The sequence below is a fragment of the Ammospiza nelsoni genome, chromosome 4 (genome assembly GCF_027579445.1).
Source record: "Ammospiza nelsoni isolate bAmmNel1 chromosome 4, bAmmNel1.pri, whole genome shotgun sequence".
NCBI lineage: Eukaryota > Metazoa > Chordata > Aves > Passeriformes > Passerellidae > Ammospiza > Ammospiza nelsoni.
In genome coordinates, this window is record NC_080636.1 from 11388515 (window position 1) to 11409304 (window position 20790).

The window sequence follows — 20790 nt, forward strand, 5'->3', positions numbered from 1 at the left end:
GAGTTCCCTTGTGAGTTCAAGCTGTCACTAGCACAGCTTTGGAGCTGCAGGGCAGAGCACAGCTCTCCACCCCCAGACACAGCAAAGACCCACCCATGAACCAGAGCAACAGATGAACAGGAGAAACATGGAAGGATGCTGTTCAATTAAAACAGACTTCACCTTGCTCAACTTGAATATGACTTGGCAAGCCAGCAATGTCACTTCCAGCCAGATCTGACTGCACTCAGAACCATTGTCCCCCTCTGCAATATTCCCTGTATACACTTTGTGCAGCAGAAAGGAGAGGGAGCCACAACAAACTGAATTAGTGCTGCTGGTTGTTTCAGTGTTCTACTGAAAGTGGCTCACCAAAGATTGGACAATCCCAATCTAGGAAGTCAAATTCAACCCAGACTACAAACTCAACACAGCAACAGCTGTGCTGCATGTGCTGTTGCCATGAGTTCATGCATGTTAGCACGTCTGAGAGACGTTATGGGAAAAAAAAACCAATGCAATCTCAAATGCAAGCTGAGAAACTGAATGGAAAGTTTGGGTCTATTACAAGACCTTAAATATGAAAGTCTCTAGCTGTGACACATGAAAAGAAAAACACAGTCAATAAACACTGAGGAAAAATGGAAAGTGTAAATTTTACATTTTTTGGGACACCCTCCCCTCCCTGCACCTATAATTAGCAGGGATACACTTGCTGTGAAGTTCTGCCTTGGTTCTCTTTGAGGCAACCCGATTCCAACATGGCGACAAAGATTTTGGCAAAGCTTCATTTTTAGAGACAGCCTTTGCAATTAAGAGTTCCTGCTGGATTTGTTCTCCAAAGTCTGTAATTGGCACTTCTGCTGATGCACTTCATTTCAACAAATTGTAAACATTTTTCTTGATTTTGTTTACCACTCCTCTTTGGCTGTAAAGACATGCATATTTCTCCTGTTAATGCTTTGAAGAGAATCAGATGAGCATGTTTACTGACATCTTCCAAGCTGCTTTTATCAGTAGCTCAGTATTTAGCTAGGATGAAGGAAAGGAGGGAAGCAGTCTCCCTTCCTGAGGGAACTCCTTCCAGCAGGACTTTAGAACCAAAGGCTAACTCCACTTGGCTTTGCTGGGTTAAGGACAGGGTGGCACAGGACTTTGGCTAGAGCTGAGATTGTGCCCATCTAATGTCAATATACTCAACATGACAGATAAGGCTGCTCCTTCACTCAGTACTGAGCAATCATGGTTCAGGTCAAGGAAATATCAGTAATCTACAAAGATAAAATGCACTGAAGAGACAGGAAAGTGGGGACACAATGTCTCTTCATTCTCTTCTGGCTGCAATTTCTTTCTGGTTTGCAATTTCAAGCCAAACCCACTCTCAGTGGGTTTGCTCTTGCTCCTGAGCAAGCCATCAGATCCCTCAATTTAAATTAAGCATAAAAATCCTTAATAGAGACCACAGATAAATCAACACGACCCTAAACCCTGGACTGGTATTTTGAGTCTTCCAGAATCACAGAATCATCCAATGGTCTGGGTTGGAAGGGGCTTTAAGGATCATTTAACTCCAACACCCCTGCCATGGGCAGAGATGCCACTCCTTGGTTGCTCAGGGTACCATCCAACTAGGTCATGAACAGCCCCTGAGAGAAGGCATCAGATACACTGCTAAAAATATTTGCATCCAGTTCCTTCTCTCCACCTTAATACTCTTAATAAGAGAGTTCTTAATACTGGGTCCATCCTTTCAAATTTTAAAAGGCACTGGCTCTGTCTCTTTGCCTTGTTTCTTACATAATCAACAACAGCAACATAGCAAACTGTAAATTCAGGCAGCTCTTCCCTTAAAAGAGCTTGTGAAGCAAGAAATTGAGATTATAATTATAGTCCCAACTCCAAGAGCAACAGCTAGCTCCAGGTAGCATGAGAGATCTCAGATGTTACTGCTGCAGTAGTTAACAAGACACATGAACCAATTCTGACTACAGATATTTAATACAACCCACATACTAAGGAATTTCAATGCTTACAGAGATGGCTTTCCCATTTTGTCAAGGTTTACAAATGGGGTCGAAGGCATTTTTTAGGTAAGTTGTTTTTCAAAGTCAAGGAGCATGAGGACCAGCTATATATTTTGTAAAGCTACACATCCCTTGTCCCTTCTGCAAACGTGAATCTGTAATAAAGCAAGCTTTTGTTTATTATTGCTCTACAGCCATCTGCTGTCTTTCTGAGCAGCTCAAGGGGCTGCTTATGCAGGAAGCTGCAAATGTGCCACAAAATCCATGTAAGTGGGAGGCCATGGTATCACAGCATGTCCAGGTTGTGGAGCAAAACAGCACCAGCTGGTGAGAGACCAAAGTGCACACTTGGCAATGGGGCTAACTTTGAAGAGATCAGGCAGAATAGGCATGAGCAAAAGGTCTGGAAAAGGGAATAAAGATCAGAAAATAAAAGTTGTCGTAAGATCTTTAAAAAAAATTAGTAATGCCAAATGCAAAACAGATATTAAAAAAGAGGCAGCAGTAAATGCTCCTTTAGAGACATAAAGATTTGTATTACAGAGTGGATTGTGTGCATGCTTCCTGAGAATACAGAGGGTTTTTCTGTCCACAAAACTATCAGTAAACTACAACTCCCCACAGAAAAAGGTTGAGCCTTCAGTTAGCATACGAGACAAGAGATCAAAATGGTAAACGAGAAACCACCACACTCAGACACCACCAAAATCCTAAAATACTTCTAGATCAAATGCATCTTAACACCCTGTGGAAAACAGTTGCATAAACACATTACTGACATATTTATTATTACAAAAATCTATCAGCAAATCAAATTTTTTAAAAAGTTTGTCAGAAAGAATCAGCAATGCATTCAGCAGCACTGACCACTGGTGTGTCTGTACTGTGTCACTGAGAAATGCACAATGTGCACATGGACTTACCCAAGCCAGCCACAAAGCTCCCACTGACTCAAGTTTATCCAAGACTGGACTAGAAAGGTGCACAGAATAACCTTAGGAGATGTCTGAAAGACAGGCCCCTGTGACATGGAACACATCTGCTACTAACACAAATTTAGGAACTACTGGGGCAGGAGAAATCAGATTTCCATATGCACATGGCCTAAAATTATAGAGCACAAAACACAGCGGAACAATTACTTCTTAGCCCTTGATGTGACAACTCTAAATTAGATCAGAAGCAAAAGTTCCCTGAAAGAACACAAGGCCAGGTTTAAGCTAAGTGGGTTCTGTTGCAACAACAATTTTTTAGTAAGAGTTGCCCGCTCTGCACAGAAAATCACAGCACTTCTGGATGGGCATTTCTGCCCCTCCTGTCCTACAGCCTCACTGGGCCCTGAAACTTGACCATCTGTTGGATGAGAATGATGAACAGCAAGCAGCTTTCAAGGAGGTTGTTAGAAAAGGGAAAAACTTAGTCTCTTTCAAAACTGAAAGCTTGTTTTACCAGGGTCTCCTCTAAAGAGATCAAAACTTTCAGAAGTCCACTTTTAAAAAGTTACTTAAAAATAGTACATTTCAAAATAATAGGGTAAAATAAGGTTAGTATTTGAATTTTGCAATACCAAATAGCAATTTCAAAATATTTATTTTTAAAGCACAGAATGGAAACTTGGTCCTCCTCACAAATACAAGGTGCACTCACTGTTCAAAGGAGTGTACATGCATTAAGGAGCAGTGTTCATTCAAAGAGCTGAGTTTTATGTCAGTTCAGAACGGCAGCTAGTAGGGATGAAGAAAACATTTTAGATTTCTAAATGCTGTTTTTAGTTTCTACTGCTTACCACTACATCATGCCTACAGTAATATATAAACTGCAAGTAACATGATTATGCTGAGAGCTATGCACAACTCCCAGCGCTGAATGAGAATAAAAAAATATATTCTCTGGTAAAATTTTTCATTACAAAAATTCCAGATTGAAAAAACAGGCTTTCGGGAACAAATTCACAGAAACTAGGCAGGCTGAGACATACAAACATACAAATCATGTACTGCACACACACATTGCATTGAGGACTAAAGAACTGCATAGATTGAAATGCTGTGTTACCAAGGACAGATGTTATCCAAAGATTTTTTTAAAACTATGCATTTCATTAACAGTTGCTAAATTTTGGTGTGTAACTAGCCCAACACTGACTTGCAATTTCACATTTTGGTTCTACAGGAAACTTTCAAACCCATTACAAAGTCTGAGAAGCAAAAAATTAGGCCCCAAGTTTTGCTGGTTTTTTATATTCAACTTTATTTTATTTTTATAACAGCATCCAGGACTGAACAGACTAGCTACAAAAACTTCAGCTGGTATTTCTTTTTCTCTTCACCTTTTAAAACTGGCAAATAGAAAAGCTTTCAAAGCTTTAGCTGGCACCAAACCATGTGCCAGACAGAAAAGAGTCAATAGATGTACTTTAGAACACAATCTTAGCTGAGAAGCAATACAGAATTCCAGCTTGATTCAGCTGTTTGAGGAGGTATGGGATCCATCATCTCAGCAGCCTGAAGTCAGATTACTTTCTAACTAGTTAGATGACCTTTCAAATGTATCACTCCACATCACTCCCAGTCCCAGGGACAGTACTGATAAGTGTCCCTGCTTACTGGAGCAGCCAGGATGAATTTGAACTTGTTTTGAGTATTTTGTGTTCATTCCTCAATACACACAATTTCTTTGTGCCATTAAAGAGAGTATTTACAGTTCAGTCCTGTCCCCTTTCTATTACCAAAGCCCATTTCAAGGATCCAGACTTGTCTCATGTTCTTCAGCTTCATCAGGTAGTTCCTCAGCAGATGCATCACACACATTGTCCTGGCCATCTGCAGGCTGATTTGGCTCATCACGTTCCCCAGCTGCAATCTGAGTTGTTTCCTCTTCCTCTTCTTCCTCAACTTCCCCATCATCCTCTACGTCCATCTCAAACACCCTGATGTGGCGGAGGTTTGAACTCAGCTACAGAGACAGTAAGAAGCTCCTGTTAATGACCAAATAAATAAAAACACCACCAGCACTTTAATTGTCAGCTTTGAAAATAACCTTTATCTTTGAAATGGAGGTTTCAAGGGAATTAGCAACTTTTTTATTGCTCTATAGGCTGAGAAGTAAAGCAAGCAGATCTATTACCTTCTGTTAAAGTTTTTCCATCCTGTGCTACTATGGTATGACTGTATCCTGACACACTAACAGCAGATTATGAAAAAATAATCTATTTGTTAAAAAAAGAAATTGGTAACTTTTAGGTTACCACTTCAGTCAGCACACTTCCTTTAATAGACAGGCTTTTTCAGAGATACTGCACTTACCACACAAGAAACTTTCCTAATGCCATTTACAGAAACATACTGAGCTTTCATGTTCTCCAGCACTCTCCACTGACTCTCCAAGAAGACAGTACGTGTGGGTATCTCACCGCTTCGCTCATCCAGCCTGCACAGCAAGGAAAAAAGCACAAAGCTGCTTCACAAGAAACAACTGCACTTCTAAGAAAAACCTCCAGTTTCATATGTCCAAATTTCATCAGATGCAACAAGCAGATAAGTCTCTGAAACCATCATAATGCCACCACGATACTCTAGAGCAGGAGATCCAACTGTAGAGACACAGCACATTCCAACTGAGTTAAAAACATTACAGCAGGTAAGAAGGGAGTTGTAAAGTTTGACCTTCCCACAAGAAACAGCTGTAGCAGGATGTGGGTGGCTTTTTTCAAACTTTTCCTCTGCACAAAGAGGAGTTTCCAAACACTGTCCTGGATGCAGTACCTCCCCTTACACAGAAGTTTGGCCTCCATGACCTTTTAAATATGCATCATTACCCCACTCACAGGGACTGTATGAAGACACTCCCTACCTATTACAGCAGCCAAGATTAGTTTGAACTTGCTCTTAATATTTTCTGTTCACCCTTCAATATACAATATCTTTGTGGCATAAAAAGTTAATTTACAGTTCAGCGTAGCTCCTTATTTTGAAATAAAAATGCATCATAAGCAAACCACCAGAGAAGAATGGGAGAAAAGTAAAAGCAAGGAACACACAGCAACTAAAGGTTTGGATTCACGAATTGAATTTCATTGGCCTTTGTGTGTGTGTTCACTTTCACCTCTACCTATGCCAATGCAGACAGCTGTACCAGTTCTGATGTTTTAAGGTCAAGCTGACAATATTTGTAAGGGTGGCTATCAGGGAAAGATCAAGAAATACTTGTGTACTCTTATTACAAGGCAGAGGTACGAGCACATATGCTGAAAACATCCTCAACTGAAGTATTCTGACTAGCAAAGTCAGCATCTTTCTAAGGAAGATTTCTGATTCTGCATAGTGTCTTCAGCTTATTCTTCCATTTCATGACAGGCAGGTACAGAAGTAGTATCAGTATGAAAAAACTGAAAACTACCCTCCCAAAAACCACAAAACAAACTATTTAGGAAGCTTCCATCTCCCTCATCCTATTCTCCTGGCACAAAAGAGTTTCCATCTTCAAAATATTTACACACGCACAAAGTATGAGTAACTGTACACAATCACAATATTTGCTTAATTTGCTTTTCAGTTCTACATTTTCAGATTTGCTCAAGGTTTTTCAATACCTTTCCATAGAATCCCAAATGGATTTCCCATCTTGGTCCTCATCTGTATATACTGAAGATAAAGGCAGCTGAGCCAAGACTCTCTCCTTCCCCTCTTGTTGCACACTCTCTTTCAGAACTACAGTTACAGTTTCATCATCATAGAAGTGAGCATCCAAACAACTGTAGCATCTACAGGAAAATAATTTAGAAAGCATCAAGTAATATAAGAGAATGCAGAAATAAAATATGTTAAAGTTGTTAGAAAGTATTCAGTGCTTAACAACAAGCTTCATTGTAAATTATAATAAAATAATAAAAGAGGTCAGTTGTGCAGCTGACTAAATGATAGCAATAACCTGGCAGACTCCTGCCTCATGCAGGAAAAAATTATCCTGAAGGGGAAAATAAAGTAACTCAAAAAATCTCTTACTAGTAACCTTCACATTTCAGATGAAACATAAGAAACAGCAAACATAAATACCAAAGAAAATTTAGAAATACAGTTGAAGGTTCTGAGGGCAAATCACATCTGGCTTTTCTACATGAAAAGGATGAATTTACTCTATCATATGCCTTGTAAGATGGCTACATTCAGCCATTCCAAGTCTTACCTTACTTAAAGAACATCACACAGATAAAAAATACTTGTTTCCAGCTAGATTTGTTTCTTACACATGTGTTAAAGCTTTAGTTTTCAACTGTAAAACTAAAATTTACTTGACTTTGAGATGAAGTGCAAAGTAAGATTTGCACTATTCTGCAGCTTCATGCACCTGTGCCATTTCTTAGACCCTGATTCACCCAGGTGAGTTAACTTCAAAGGTAACAATGCAAGAAAACTAACAGGAAATACGATTTTTTTTTATTCAGCAATCTGCAAGAAAAATCAAATATACTGACCTGGAGTCTGAGCTCTCATTTATACTGTTGCTCAAGAAGTTTCCAAACTCTACTGCAAGAATCCCATTACTGACAGACCTACAACAACAGAGTTAATTGTCTCAGTGACAAAAACCTTTCCCTTCACTGAGAATCCAAAATCTCTAATGGCAACTGTGGTACAAGATGGTGAAAAAGCTATCTAAGCTCAGCACAATACATGGCTACATGCCAAAATTATGTTATTGGTGGATGGGAACCTTTTAAATTCCTCTGCTCCTCAGAAAAACATAACTAATGGACTCAAATGGAAAACTACATCTGGCTTATGCAGAGAAGAGAAAGCCATCATTAAATTACAGACCCCAAGATATTAATCAAAAATACTATTTACAGTAAGACAAAGTAACAGAGGAAGCAGGATTCTTTGTAATATTTCAGAAGTTTGCACAAATAAGTAATTCTGTTAGCAGCAATCTAATGGAATCTCATTTTTTCTAATCCCAGAAACATCTTGGGTCTTGAGATGAGATTTACTGAGTGTAATACAACACAAACTTCTGCTGCAGTTTCCTGCTGCACCTAATATATTCCTCATTTTCTCTAGTATTCAAGAGAAATTGTATTCGTGGTGCTCATTCCTTGTTTTTACAAATAGATTTAAATTGTGTTTCTGTACAAATGTGGCAAAACTCACACACCACTTTTTCCCTCTTTTTGTCTTACCTGGAAGTATCAGTATGTCTTCTCAAAATGTGTATTTTAGAAATAGAATTTTCTAACACGGTGAAGAGAACATAATGTAAGTTAGATGTTTTGTCATTCCACCTGCAATATGGGGGAAGAAATGAAAATTTAGATTAAGTTTTAATAACCTGTAAACTACATGGAACAAGGAATAGGAACAAGGAATAGCAGCATACTTACAGAAATGGTAACTTAAATAACTGAGGTGTGGAATCTTCACTGCAAAGGAAAGACAAAACAGTTTATGAAATGCTACTCATGCATGATTTTAGTTGCACATTTCTTTAGCTGCTTTTAGTAAAGAAATACCTTTGAGAAACTTTGTAGAGAGATATGCAGACTGCTTGATGCACTGACTTTCCAATTACATCCTAATAAATAGAATAAAAATAGTCCATAAAATACAGGCAGTTATTCATAATTATACATGTTTTTAAGAAAAAAAAACCAACCAACCTACCAACAACCTCTGAGTACATCTGAAAGAAAACTTCACCAATATTTATCCTGAAATAAACAACCCTAATGCAAACACTACATACACTATGTCACCTCATACATTTGTTTCATGTTTCTCCATATTAGACTAATGTATTGCCAACTGACACAGTTATCTGGTACACACACACACATATAATTAACATTAAAACCAGATCCCAATATTGTATGAAGAGAATATGTCAAATAAAAAAATCCCTCACTGTACTTTCCCTGGCCAAAGGCTTGAGATATCCCAGCAGTGAAGCTGGACTCTACCCAAGTTATAGGCACTCAAAGGCAAAGATTAAAGCTTCAGGCCTTGCTAAGCATGACTGCTTCCTTCAGTTGACCACTATCCTTAAAAGAAAGTTATCATTTGTAAAAACAGAACTTACTGCTGGCTTTTGTAAACATAGATCAATGACCCCTTCCATTTGCCTTTTGACAAAATGCAATGATTTCTCAGGATAGTAGGGAAACAGAAGTGGGCTTTCTGTAAACAGACAAAGTTAATTTTAAAAAATGCTTGTATCTCTATAGAAACATATTACACCATTATTACCTTCAAAATCAGATTTTCTAAAGACTATTTTCCAGACAAAAATGCTACCATTTCCCCCCTTTTTATCAAATTAAATAGGCAGAAAAAGGCAACTGTGGCAAATTCTATTACACACAGCTTATGCTGTCAAGGTTTTACAGTCTTTGGTTTCTAAAGTTAAACTACAATAATTGTCACCATCTGCTCATTATAGTCTCCTACTTCCTCTTCACCACTAATTAACAAAATAGTCTCAGCCTCCAGTGAAAGAGAACAAGTTAGGATACTTCCCTCAAGTACAACCTAAGCATAACTATTACTCTCTTGAATTAAGATATCCTAAAATAGACCTCTTCTGGGATTCCTTCCAAGCCAACACTTCTGAGACTGGTACAGAAAAGATGAGGAACTCCCAATATCCAGAAAATGGTAATTGACTGGGTAAGCAGCTACATAAACCCTGTGCAAGGCCCATTTATTTTATTCCACTCAGATGAAGACCAATGAGTGACATTACAGAAGTAACTCACAAGCATGAAAAAAGATAATTCTTCTACATTGGTTACATTCTGCATATATCTTGCATTCACTTTTTTTCATGAAAACACATTACCTTTAAGATGAGTACTATCTTTAAGAAAGTTAAACCACTGGTTTCCCTCTGTATTAGGTGGGGATACAAGGTCATCATCTTCATCTTTCAAGTACTAAAAAAGAAACACACTTTTAAGACTGTAATTTAAGAATAGGGAACATTAGAATTCCACCTTCACTATTGCCCCTAGTGAGTATATTAAAAATTTCTTGGTAAATTAACTTGCCATAGTCTTAAAATTAAATATTCCACCCCATCTAGAAACAAGAAAAATCAACTATTGTTTAAGATCACATGGTGATATTTCCCTAAGAAACTGATCTTTAGATCAAGTCTGAGCACAAATGTTTTGAAATGCAGTGATTAATGCCATACAGATAACCAACATATCAGTTTTACTGAAGTTGGCTTTTAGAGTTTTACTACTGCTGCAAAATATTTTTGTCTTTTCCTAAAAATACAGCATGTGTAAAGTGAAAATACAGCATTTTAAACCCTCATTTTCCTAATAATAAGGTGAAACAATTTACTCTTTTTTACCATTACTGGTATGTGCAACACAGAGCAAAAAGGCCAGGGAAGCAAAGTGGACACAACTTTAAAAGCTTCTCTATTTAAGGATTTTCCCATTTATTCTTTTTGCATTTATTCCTTAGTTCTTTACCTGGCCAACTCTCTCCACATTGAAGTATTTTCCTTTACGATTGTAAAGTTCTGGTGCCTAAAAAAATAATGCAAACAAACCCATTATTTAAACATAAAAGGAATGAGAAGTAGTGAACAAAAGATGATCAAATTATTTTATTCTCAGATTTTTCAGCCTCAGCTATTGTCAGCAAAAATACAGTCAAATCATGTACTTGGAAAATGAGTATCACTGACCTCATTGAAGTGCTCAGTAAGAAAATCGGCCACAAATGTGATATCTTTTTGAGTCATCTAAAAGGGAAAAAAACAGTGAGAAAAGCAAAGGGTAAGAAACACATTTCAATGAGCACAGAACACACAATCTGTAGGCTGCACAAGCACAGCTCCCTCAGCCTGTGCTCACAGGGCAAATGTTCCAGCCTCCAACCCACTTGGGAGTGCTCTGCTGAACTCATCCCAGACCATTCTTGTCTTGTACAGGAATGGTCCCAAACTGGAGATGGGACCAACCAACAAGTGCTAAATTAGGACAATAAGTGCATCCCCTGACCTCCTGGCCATGCTCTCATTACTACAGCCCTGGTCACCCCTGCCCACCTTTGCCAGGGCACACTGCTGGCTCATGCCCAGCATGCACCCAGTGATTCCCACATCATTTTGGCAGAGCTGACATCTTCCCAGCCACATGGGCTCCAGCAGTGCACTCACAGGGGGTTAACCCACCCCACAACAGAACCTTGCAGTTTGTCTTTCATGAACTGCAGGGAGTCCCTGCCTGCCCATTCCTCCAGCCTATCTATTTCTGGAAGGCATCTCTGCCCTCAAGTGAGGGCAGTGTGATGGTGGCTGCAAATTCAATGCAGGTGTTATTGTATTATTATATTATTGTTTCATTATATATTCCCTCTCCTCTATGGGGACATTGATAAAGATACTAAGATCTCACTCTGGTTGACTTCAGCATTTAGGGTGCATAAAGAGCTGCCATACAGAGGCCTGGCATACCCAGCATACTAAATACAGCAGTGTTAGCAAAGAAAACAGAAAAAGTAATTCAAGCACAACAGCACATTAGTGTCAATGCACAGGCATCAACTTTCTCAAAAAAATGACACAGACACTACCCTTTAAGTTCTGGAACAAAAAGGAACTTTTAATTCTGCTTTTGAGATGAGCAGAATATCGAGGATATCATCATTTATCAGAAAATGTTACTATTACCTTGTTCAGCTCTGGAAGCACATGATCTTCTGACATCCTCAACATGGCTGAGGGAAAAATTATATTCTTACTGCATTAATATGGTTTTCCTAATATCCTTTATTTTTCACATGTATGTAATAAGACATTGCTGTTAAAAAAGATTCATTCATTAGAAGCAAAAGAGCCTGGGATGAAGAATTACAAGTAGAGACTGAAATTCAGTCTCTCTAGTCTCACTAGCTTACATTACAAATCTTTAAGAATTTTTATCTTTAATCTTCTCCAACTGCATTCTACTCTGTATGAGACTGAAACAAAATTATTATGAAAAGAGCTCATAAGAATTTGTTCATGTCCATACTCAGAGTACTAAAATAGATATATGTAAAATACTTGAAAACTGTTATGCTCAGAAAAATGTGTTTTAAGAGAATGGCACAGGATTAATTTCAAATCTGCAAGGCTTGGATAAAGTTCTCTGTTTAGTCTGAAATGAAACAAACAATGAACATAACATTGTGACAGAGAACTTAGGTAGTCCTGCTTTCTGTAATTTCTAAATTAGAACTATTATATTCCTGCTAGTAAGTGCTAACACTGCATAGCTAGTACTTCTCTAATATCTGGTAATAACAATTTTTGTAAGGTAGTTCTAAAAAGATCAAATAGAAGTTATAAAATTATTTATAAACATTAATAAAAACAGGCAGGCTAAAATACAGCGTGCTTCACTTCCTTCTAACATTTTCTCTGCAGCTACCCAGACACATGAAGGTGGCTACTAAGTGCAAGTGGACATTCAGAGACTGTTTACATCTGTGCAGAACCTTAAAAGTAACTAGGCTTTCACAGGAGAAAACAGCAAGTAACAGAGTAAAAAAAAATAAGGTTACATTTCAAATTTTGTGTAGCCTAAAAAAAGTCCTTTCTTTTTCTCCAAATCAAGACCAGCAAATTGCTCATGAAACAGAAAACAGTTTGGAGCAATATTACAGGTCAAGTATATGCAATACCCACTCTGCACATACTAAATTTAATTGAGAACTGCCAAATTTATAATCTGTGTTTAATATTATAGTTACTCTTGCCTCATCAACTATATCCCTTTATATGTCCAGAAAAAAATAGATGGCTATAACTAAGACTGGCCTAGTAACTTGTCTGCATTTCAATGCTTACAATATAAACCAGATACTGGATGATGACTGTGTGACCAATCTTACCAACATAGAGCCACCGGAAAAATGCCTTGAAGTTTTTCATACTACTGTCGATCACTCTAAACAAGAAACAAGACAAGAAATTACAAAATCTGACTGTCACAAGCTGCTTCATGCTTAAGTCCCATCTTTACCACAGAAAGGCCTGCAAGCTCTGTCAGTTGTTTTCAAAATGGCCAATGCAATGTTTCAAATAAGACTATTCTTGTGGAATGAGTCTGACATGCAAGGAGACAAGATGAAAGCTCCCCACCAACAGAGGAGTCTTGCTCTCCCAACCTCCTCTATTCCCAGCCCACTAATTTCCTCCAATACAAGACTGAATAGGAATGCTTTTTAAACTCTCCAGACTTTATACTTACTGAAGCAGCTCATTTGCCTTCAGGATGAAAGAACCAACAGCAGTAATAGCCTCTGTAAAACAAAAAAAAAGCTAACCATTCTTATTAAGCTTTCAAAAGTGAAATCAGAGCACAGAGGTAGCACACACACTACTGTACCATCAATTCCAGATGCATCTAATCCCAGAGACTCATATTTTTGTTTCCATAAAGCCATTCCTTTCAATTCACTCAAGTGGTATAAAAGTGCCTCAGAGCCACTAGGAAAGCAGAGGAAAGAAGCATAATTTTTTATTCACACTCTGGAAATTCAGTGCTGTGCTGCATGCTACATTTATATTATTTAATGCACAAAGTGCAAAGCCTTATAAGGTGGTCTGCCATGAACAAGAGGCATGGTATAACTTCAGAGAAAGGCAGATATTGTCTCAATGACACAAAGTTAGTGTGAATATTTTGCATAGATCCTATTAAACACACCGGGCAGCAATTTACAGGTGATGTACCATAAAGATTGTTCAAAATACTTAACTGGTTCTCTACTACACAAAAGTAAAATGTTTTGCCATGATCACAGTTTCCATACCAGCCCACCTACATAGAAAGCACCACCAAGACAGCTTATTGTCATTTATCAAAGCATATAATATGCCATTTAATCTAAAATTCATTGGAAATTCTGGGACTTACCTCTGCAAATGACTTATAACCAACTTTTGTATACTAGAATAGGAAGACTCTATAGACTGACCAAGTTTTTTTAAACCCTGTTAACAAAGAAATACAATAATAATCTGTTAATATAAAAATGATTAAAAGATATTGAAATAGATTAATTTAGTATGTTTAAAAAAATGTTAACATACCTTTACTGTCAGTTGGTTCATTAGCAATGCCTGAAGTTCCAGACTGAAGGAGGTAGGGAGAGAACCAAATAGGCATTTCATTTTGTGTTTCAACATCAAGTGCAAAGGCATACTCAGATAAAACAACAGTAACTACCTTGCTTTGCCCCATAACAACAGCTGCATAAACTCATCCTGAACAGAAGTGGTTGTATTCTTTTCCTGTCAGTCAAAATGATTGAAATAGATTGGTGAAGAGATTAAATCCAGCCTGCCAAATTATCTCACAAACACTCCATATAAAGTACTTCAAAGAAGCCACCCAGATCTTTGAATGTTGAAATCAGACTACTGATCACTGAAAGTTTTATGATCACTGAAAGTTCTCTAGTATTTCAAGTTATTTTCAACTGCATTACCCAATAAAAATTCTAAGGAGTTTGCCACCAAGAATCTATTCTAAAATACAATAAAACTACAAGATTCATTAACTTCTGACTATGGTCAATGAATACAAAATTTAAGCAAATCCAATGGCATCTTAAACACAGATATTACATGTGCTCTATTGAACTAGGCTGTAAAGTGTTACTGAACATTTACAGTGATCAGTTTATCAATGACTTAAGTACAAAGAGCACAGCCTTAAGTAGAAAGCAACTGATCAACAGCAGGACAAGCTGAAAACTATGATTTTTTAAAATTTCAGAATAAATAAAAGTATCACAATACAATTATGCTTGATTGTACACAGGTGCCTTCAGCATCAGAGCACTTGACACACAATAGCTTTCAGGCTGTCTCTGAACTTAGGGACTCTTATCTGGAGGCATCATGCTTAACATTAGGATATGCAATAGACTAACAAGAACAACAGAACTACTGCCAAAAGTGTTTTTCCAAAAGAATGGTTAATCCTGCAGTACCTGTACAAACTTTGTTAGTCGTGAGTCCATCTGCATCAGTATTTCTTCCCATGCTTCACACATGCATGTCAATGACAGCTTTATATACTGTAATACAGAAACTGGCATCAGTATTATTTCCTTTCTCCCTGTCAACAACACATTCAGCAAATGGATGTTACAATATAAAGGAAATACACAGTAGATCTTATATAAAATTTATTATCAAATTCCAAGTTGGAGCTCTACATTTACTTAAAACCAACTCAAGCTTCTTACAAGAAAACATTTATTTCACTTGCATTAGAATGTCAAAGCCTACAGAACCACAAGACTAAAAGGATGGTGTAACACAACTGTACCTGTAACAGAGTTGAAATGTGAGTAAACTTCCGGGCCATTCGAGTTACCTCAGGTAAGTAACTTGATAACAGACTAGTGTCCAACTACAACAAATGGAAAAAGCAACAGGTAACAGATGACTTGTCTTTTAACAATACATAGATTACAGAAATTAAAAGACAGATTGGAAAGACCCACAGAAAATCTCTTCATTCTCAACTCCTTAAGGTTGATTTTAAAAGGAAAATACATTTAATTCAAAGAAGCAATAACTATTTTTAATGCATCTATAAAAACCCCTGAGAAGGTTCCACATTTTGGAGCTCTAACAGTAATAATGTTAAGGATGACTGTTCTGGAAAGGGGAAAATCACAAGCATTGCTGTTAGGCCCCTTGTGCGCAGAATGGAGAAAATCTGATTAATTGTCACTGTAGTTGAATAAATTCACATTATTCTAAAAGAAGTATTTTGCAAGAATGGCTCAGATCACCATTGTCAGTCTCATCAGTGAAACTGTATGTTAACATCACAAATTCAAAAGCTAAACTGGGGTAATTTCAAAATGGCTGAAACTGGTAGTTTTTGTTATCATGGGAAAGCAATAAAGCTACCAGAATGTAATTTAAAGACCAGTTTTCCCTTTAAACATGTTTTTAAATTTGTTTACTTACCTGAAAATACATTATCTCTGCTTCACTGTCTGGAGAGTTCTGTAGCTCTGTAATAACTGACAGTGATTTCAAATCACTAGACAAACACAGTCCACGACAAGAACCTGCCACCTGAAGAATTCCAGTTTAAAAGTTAATAAAACATTTCATTTCCTCTAAGAATATTTCCTGCTCTAACACACTGACATACAAAGATGACTGTGTTCAATGGCAGGTAAAAATGAAGTGCAATTTTCAGCTACTGCTCAGGAGCAAACCCAATCTTTTTATCATGTATTAACAGCGAATTTTGAAACAAGAGTTAAATTTCCCAGTTACAAGGTCTTTCCATCAATAACCAATAACCCAATCAATTAGTTTCTTCAAATTCAGCAGCCCAGTTTCACTTATGTGTAAGCATATGTATATTTTCACTCAATTCAGCTGTAGCTTGGTATATTATGAAGAAAAAATGTGGAAAGGAACCAAACATACCCCATTTACTGTAGCAATCTTGAACATTCCATAAGCATATATCTCAATAAATCCTGAGCTGCCACCAAGGACAAGAGCATTAAGTCTATAAAAATAGAAGAATGTGCTGATAAGCATACTGAAAAGAATTTGAACACACACATTATTAATACTTAAATTCTATTCCTGCACAAAAGGAAACATTGTGTTACCGTCCATTATTCAAGAAATTAAAAAACTAGCAAATTAGCTTGGATTTTATTGATAAAAACTGCCTCTAACATTTATATTAAGAGTATTAATTACTACATTAACTGAGAGAATAGGGGAAAGATAGCACAGTTTAGTCAGAGAGTCCTTTTTCACTAAAAGTAACAAGTTTCTAGCAACCTTCCCCTTACCAATGCATGTTGCAGTATGCAGGCTGCAAAGCATTATTACTAAGCCACCCTGAATGACCCCGATTACATGCAGAGTGAGCTTGTCACACTCAGTGGCATCCCTCAGCACCTCAAAGGCAATGAACATTTGAAATGGATGCAGCAGCAATAACAGCCACAGAAGTAGCAACAGCACCAGAAACAGAAACCCAGTTCAAAGAATAGAGTCTGGGACAGACAGATCTATGTTTTGCTCACTTACTAAAAACAATGTGCTACACTGGCTTGGGAAAAAGCCTAAATACAAGCAAATTAACTGCAACTTCTGCCTGTTACAGCTCTAAATAAATATACATTGACACTGAATATTTCTGTTAAAACCAACACAGAACTTAGGAAAACAGTATGTTAAAAACTTTTGGTTGGATTAATTGAGCAGTTGAAGACAGCAGAGAGATTTCATAAAGCTCCTACACCACAGACAGCTCACTCTCTCTCAAGCAAGGAAATCCTACTGTAAGAAGAGCTATCAAGTTTTAAAAAGGAGTAACTGGTGATAGACAGAGATGCAGATTTAATTTAACAGTAAACTCAATTATCCATTATTTTATCTCTTTAAAAAAGCAACTAAACAAAAAACCTCAACCAACAACCCACAGCCAGAATTTACCTGACATCACCCAGAAGCTTCATAATCTCATCTGACTTTTCTTCACTGAAAATACAAAACATGTGATTATGGCTTATGTAGTTTGTCCCAATACCAGAAAATAAAACAAAACTAAAAAACAGTGAGTTATAATATGACAATTTCTTACCTGAAAATTTTTGCTGTGGTACTGTAACTGAAAAAAAATAATTACTGTCAGTAACAATGATCAGACAGCTGCAGAGTGTTAAAGATGAATAACCAAAATAATGACAATAAATGACAAATGGTATTTCCTCAAGCTTACTAGAGTAACACTTACTTTTTTGGCAGCGCTGGTAATTTAGGCAAAAGGAGGTTTGATTCATCTTCAGCATTGTAAAAGGAAGTGAGAACACTGAAAAAGACATAATACTGTCTTTATTACCCAAGCTGTAAAAATGAGAAGAGCCTTTCTTTTCAACTCCAGAGTTAAGAGTACATATTCAATGCATTATATATATCAAAATTAGAAATGTCAGAGGATAAATTATTAAAGGTCATATAAAAGATTATCAAGTGATCAAATTAATAAAAAAACCTGAAAATCTTTTTTTATTTCCAGTGAATAAAGTTTGTATCTGCTGGCTCAGAGGCTTGTCACCAAATCCTCCATTGCCTGTAAATCAGTTATTGTCAGAGGCTTTCTGTTTAAACTCTCTCCAAGCCTGCAGTAAAACAGGCTGTACATGCTAACACTAGATTAAGCAGCTCTTAAGGAGAAGCACAAGATTATGCTGAAATGTAATGTATTACCCAAAGAACCACAAGACTAAGGTATCAGCACTAAAAATAAGCATATGAAAAGGATCTATTCTAAAAAAAGGAAAATTTTAGCCAAGTGGTGAAAAAACCCCACAGCTGTGGAAAACTATATTACTTTATGTGACTGCTTGTAACATTTAAAGTATAAATTATCAGTAAGGCAACATTACATGGCTTGTGATTGTTTCTTTTCAGACTTACCTGCTTTCCTCAGTTACTTCCATCCAATGCATGTATGTAATAGATAACTCCACAGAGAAGGAGTGCAAGCTTTCAGGCTTTTCTACATCACACAGAATAATCCGCTTGGTATCAGCAAGGCCAAAAGCCAAAACTAGAGAAAGACAAGTTAAATGTATAAATAACCTAGAACTGAACATGCTTCAAACACTTCTAACAATAGTTCTGATAAAGTAGAGGCTCCCAATTTTGCAAACTTGAGTCCAATATTATAGATAACATTGTCCACCAGAAAGGCTTGGTGGACAAAAAACACAAATTAGGAGTTGCCAAGCAACTTTTGCACCACTTTTTACTTAACTTTCTTCAACCATAATAGCAAATAGGCAGAGGTTTCTGTATTTATTTCCTTATAATCACAGGTAATCAGCTTTAAAAAGAAGTTTCTTAAACTCTTCAGATGCCATCATAAAACAATATAGGTTTTTATCCACATGTCATAGAGGAAGATTGTTCCCATTCTCCCACCTCCAGTGAAGCAAAAATTAACTGATTTCTGGCATAAGTTTATTAAACTACTAATTTCAACATTATTTCTATTAATAAGGAAAAGGCTTTTTTTTTCCTTCTCTGGTCTATAGTTAGAGTAATTTTAGCCTATGAAGTTTTGCCTATGCTAAGTAAGCTAAGCTCTTCAATCAATCCTGATCAGACAGCTTCTTTCTCCCCCAATAAACTTTGTAGTTCATACAAAATACCCTGCATAGTTAAGAGGTTGAAATTTTGCTATACTCCGAAAAGCAGCATTTGGCACATAAATCTGGCTTACTAATCTTTCTTGCCATTGGATTTAATAGTGTTAATCTCTCTATTGCTGTGAATGAACCTACATAAAATTAAGCCACCCTTCTCTTCAGTTTACTTGAAAATTTCCTTCACAGGCATCATCATTCATGATTTCCCATGGGGTTTTATCGCACCATATCATCTCATATACTTGACATTACTTTTGCCATCTGGTCTCCAAGCAAGAGCAGTCACTTCTTTGCCTGTATTTTCATTTGGAGGCAAACTCCACACACGTTGAAAGTTTGCAAGCCGATGAAGTAAAATCTACAAAGCAAATGCATTAAAGACAAACTTAAACCACCTTCTTACGTTAATAAAAGTTTGTAAATCAGTTCAAGATGCACAGTTTTTTTATCAGTTTTTAACTCCTGTGTTTTAAAGACCACCTGCTTCTCTAGCAGATAATTCACTCCTATGCTCTTATAGAGGGCAGCACACAGTTAACAGCAGTACAGAGAAATAAACTGAGCCTTGCATAAGGATACAAGCCCCTAACCAACAGGGGTTACTCATCAGCTCTCTAGCGGACAGCCCAAAAGCACGAGTCTTGTCTTCATGCACGACCACATACTGCAGTTCCAGGGGGAAAAGTACTTGAAATTAGATTGAACTTAAATAGGAACTTCATGCACAAGCGAGAAGCACATCACACGTGAATTTGTTCGGAAATCAGAATGCAAAAAACGAAGGAGCATTATTAAGACGTTTGATTTACAAAACTGCTATCCTTAAATGCCTGGCCAGGCTCACGAGGAACATGCCCTAAGTAACGGCAAAGGCACCTGGGCCTGCAGGGAGAGCAGCGCCCGTTCCTCCCGTGCCACCCACCGGCACCAGCACTCACCTCCCCCGCCCGGTTGGCCAGGGCGATGAGGTCCCTTTTGGGGGACCAGGACATGAACACCACCTCTTGCGGCAGCTGCTTCTCGCCCACCTGCCTGAAGGCGGGCATGGCTGCGGGGCTCCGCGGGCACGCCGGGCCTCTGCTCCCGCTTCCGGGGGCGGCGCTTCCCGCCGCGGCAAGGAGCGGCCAGGAGCGGGCCGGGCCTCGGCAGCGGGCGGGCCCCGGGAGCCGTGCGGAGAATTCTGAGAGCGGGGCGGGCCCCGGGAGCCGTGCGGGGAATTCTGAGAGCGGGGCGGGCCCCGGGAGCCGTGCGGGGAATTCTGAGAGCGGGGCGGGCCCCGGGAGCCGTGTGGAGACCCCGGCAGCGGCGTGGGCCTCGCCGCAGCGCCGAGCCAGGCTCTTCAAGCTCCGCTCACTTACTAAGTACTAAATACTCTTTTTTAAGCCCCTTTTCCATTTGGAGAGAAATTTTTTAAAATTCACAAGGCTCCCTATGAGACGATTGTGTGAAAAATGCGTATTTTATGATTGGATTTTCGCAAATATTAAATTGAATATTACATGTGCTGTGTTAGGAAGTAATGCTGTATTAATTCTCTTAAGTCTATAACAAAATGTTAAAATAGAAACTATGCT

The 20790-nt window shown here is 37.9% G+C and overlaps 1 protein-coding gene across 1 annotated transcript; it reads right to left on the reverse strand.

Annotated features, from left to right (window-relative positions):
- Positions 1-4227: 4227 nt before the first annotated feature.
- On the reverse strand, positions 4228-20290 carry ANAPC4 (anaphase promoting complex subunit 4). Its single transcript, XM_059471153.1, has 28 exons — positions 20155-20290; positions 19469-19574; positions 18483-18615; positions 17800-17874; positions 17647-17673; positions 17499-17543; positions 16470-16554; positions 15996-16106; positions 15343-15426; positions 15002-15088; positions 14233-14297; positions 14097-14139; positions 13921-13997; positions 13390-13490; positions 13252-13303; positions 12893-12948; positions 11688-11734; positions 10701-10757; positions 10483-10539; positions 9837-9930; positions 9078-9175; positions 8512-8573; positions 8383-8421; positions 8182-8283; positions 7477-7554; positions 6595-6765; positions 5309-5432; positions 4228-4958 (listed from the first exon to the last, which is right to left on the reverse strand). Exons 1-28 carry the CDS (start codon positions 20260-20262, stop codon positions 4743-4745), a joined length of 2400 nt encoding a protein of 799 aa, XP_059327136.1. The 5' UTR covers positions 20263-20290; the 3' UTR covers positions 4228-4742.
- Between the last annotated feature and the right edge of the window lie 500 nt (positions 20291-20790).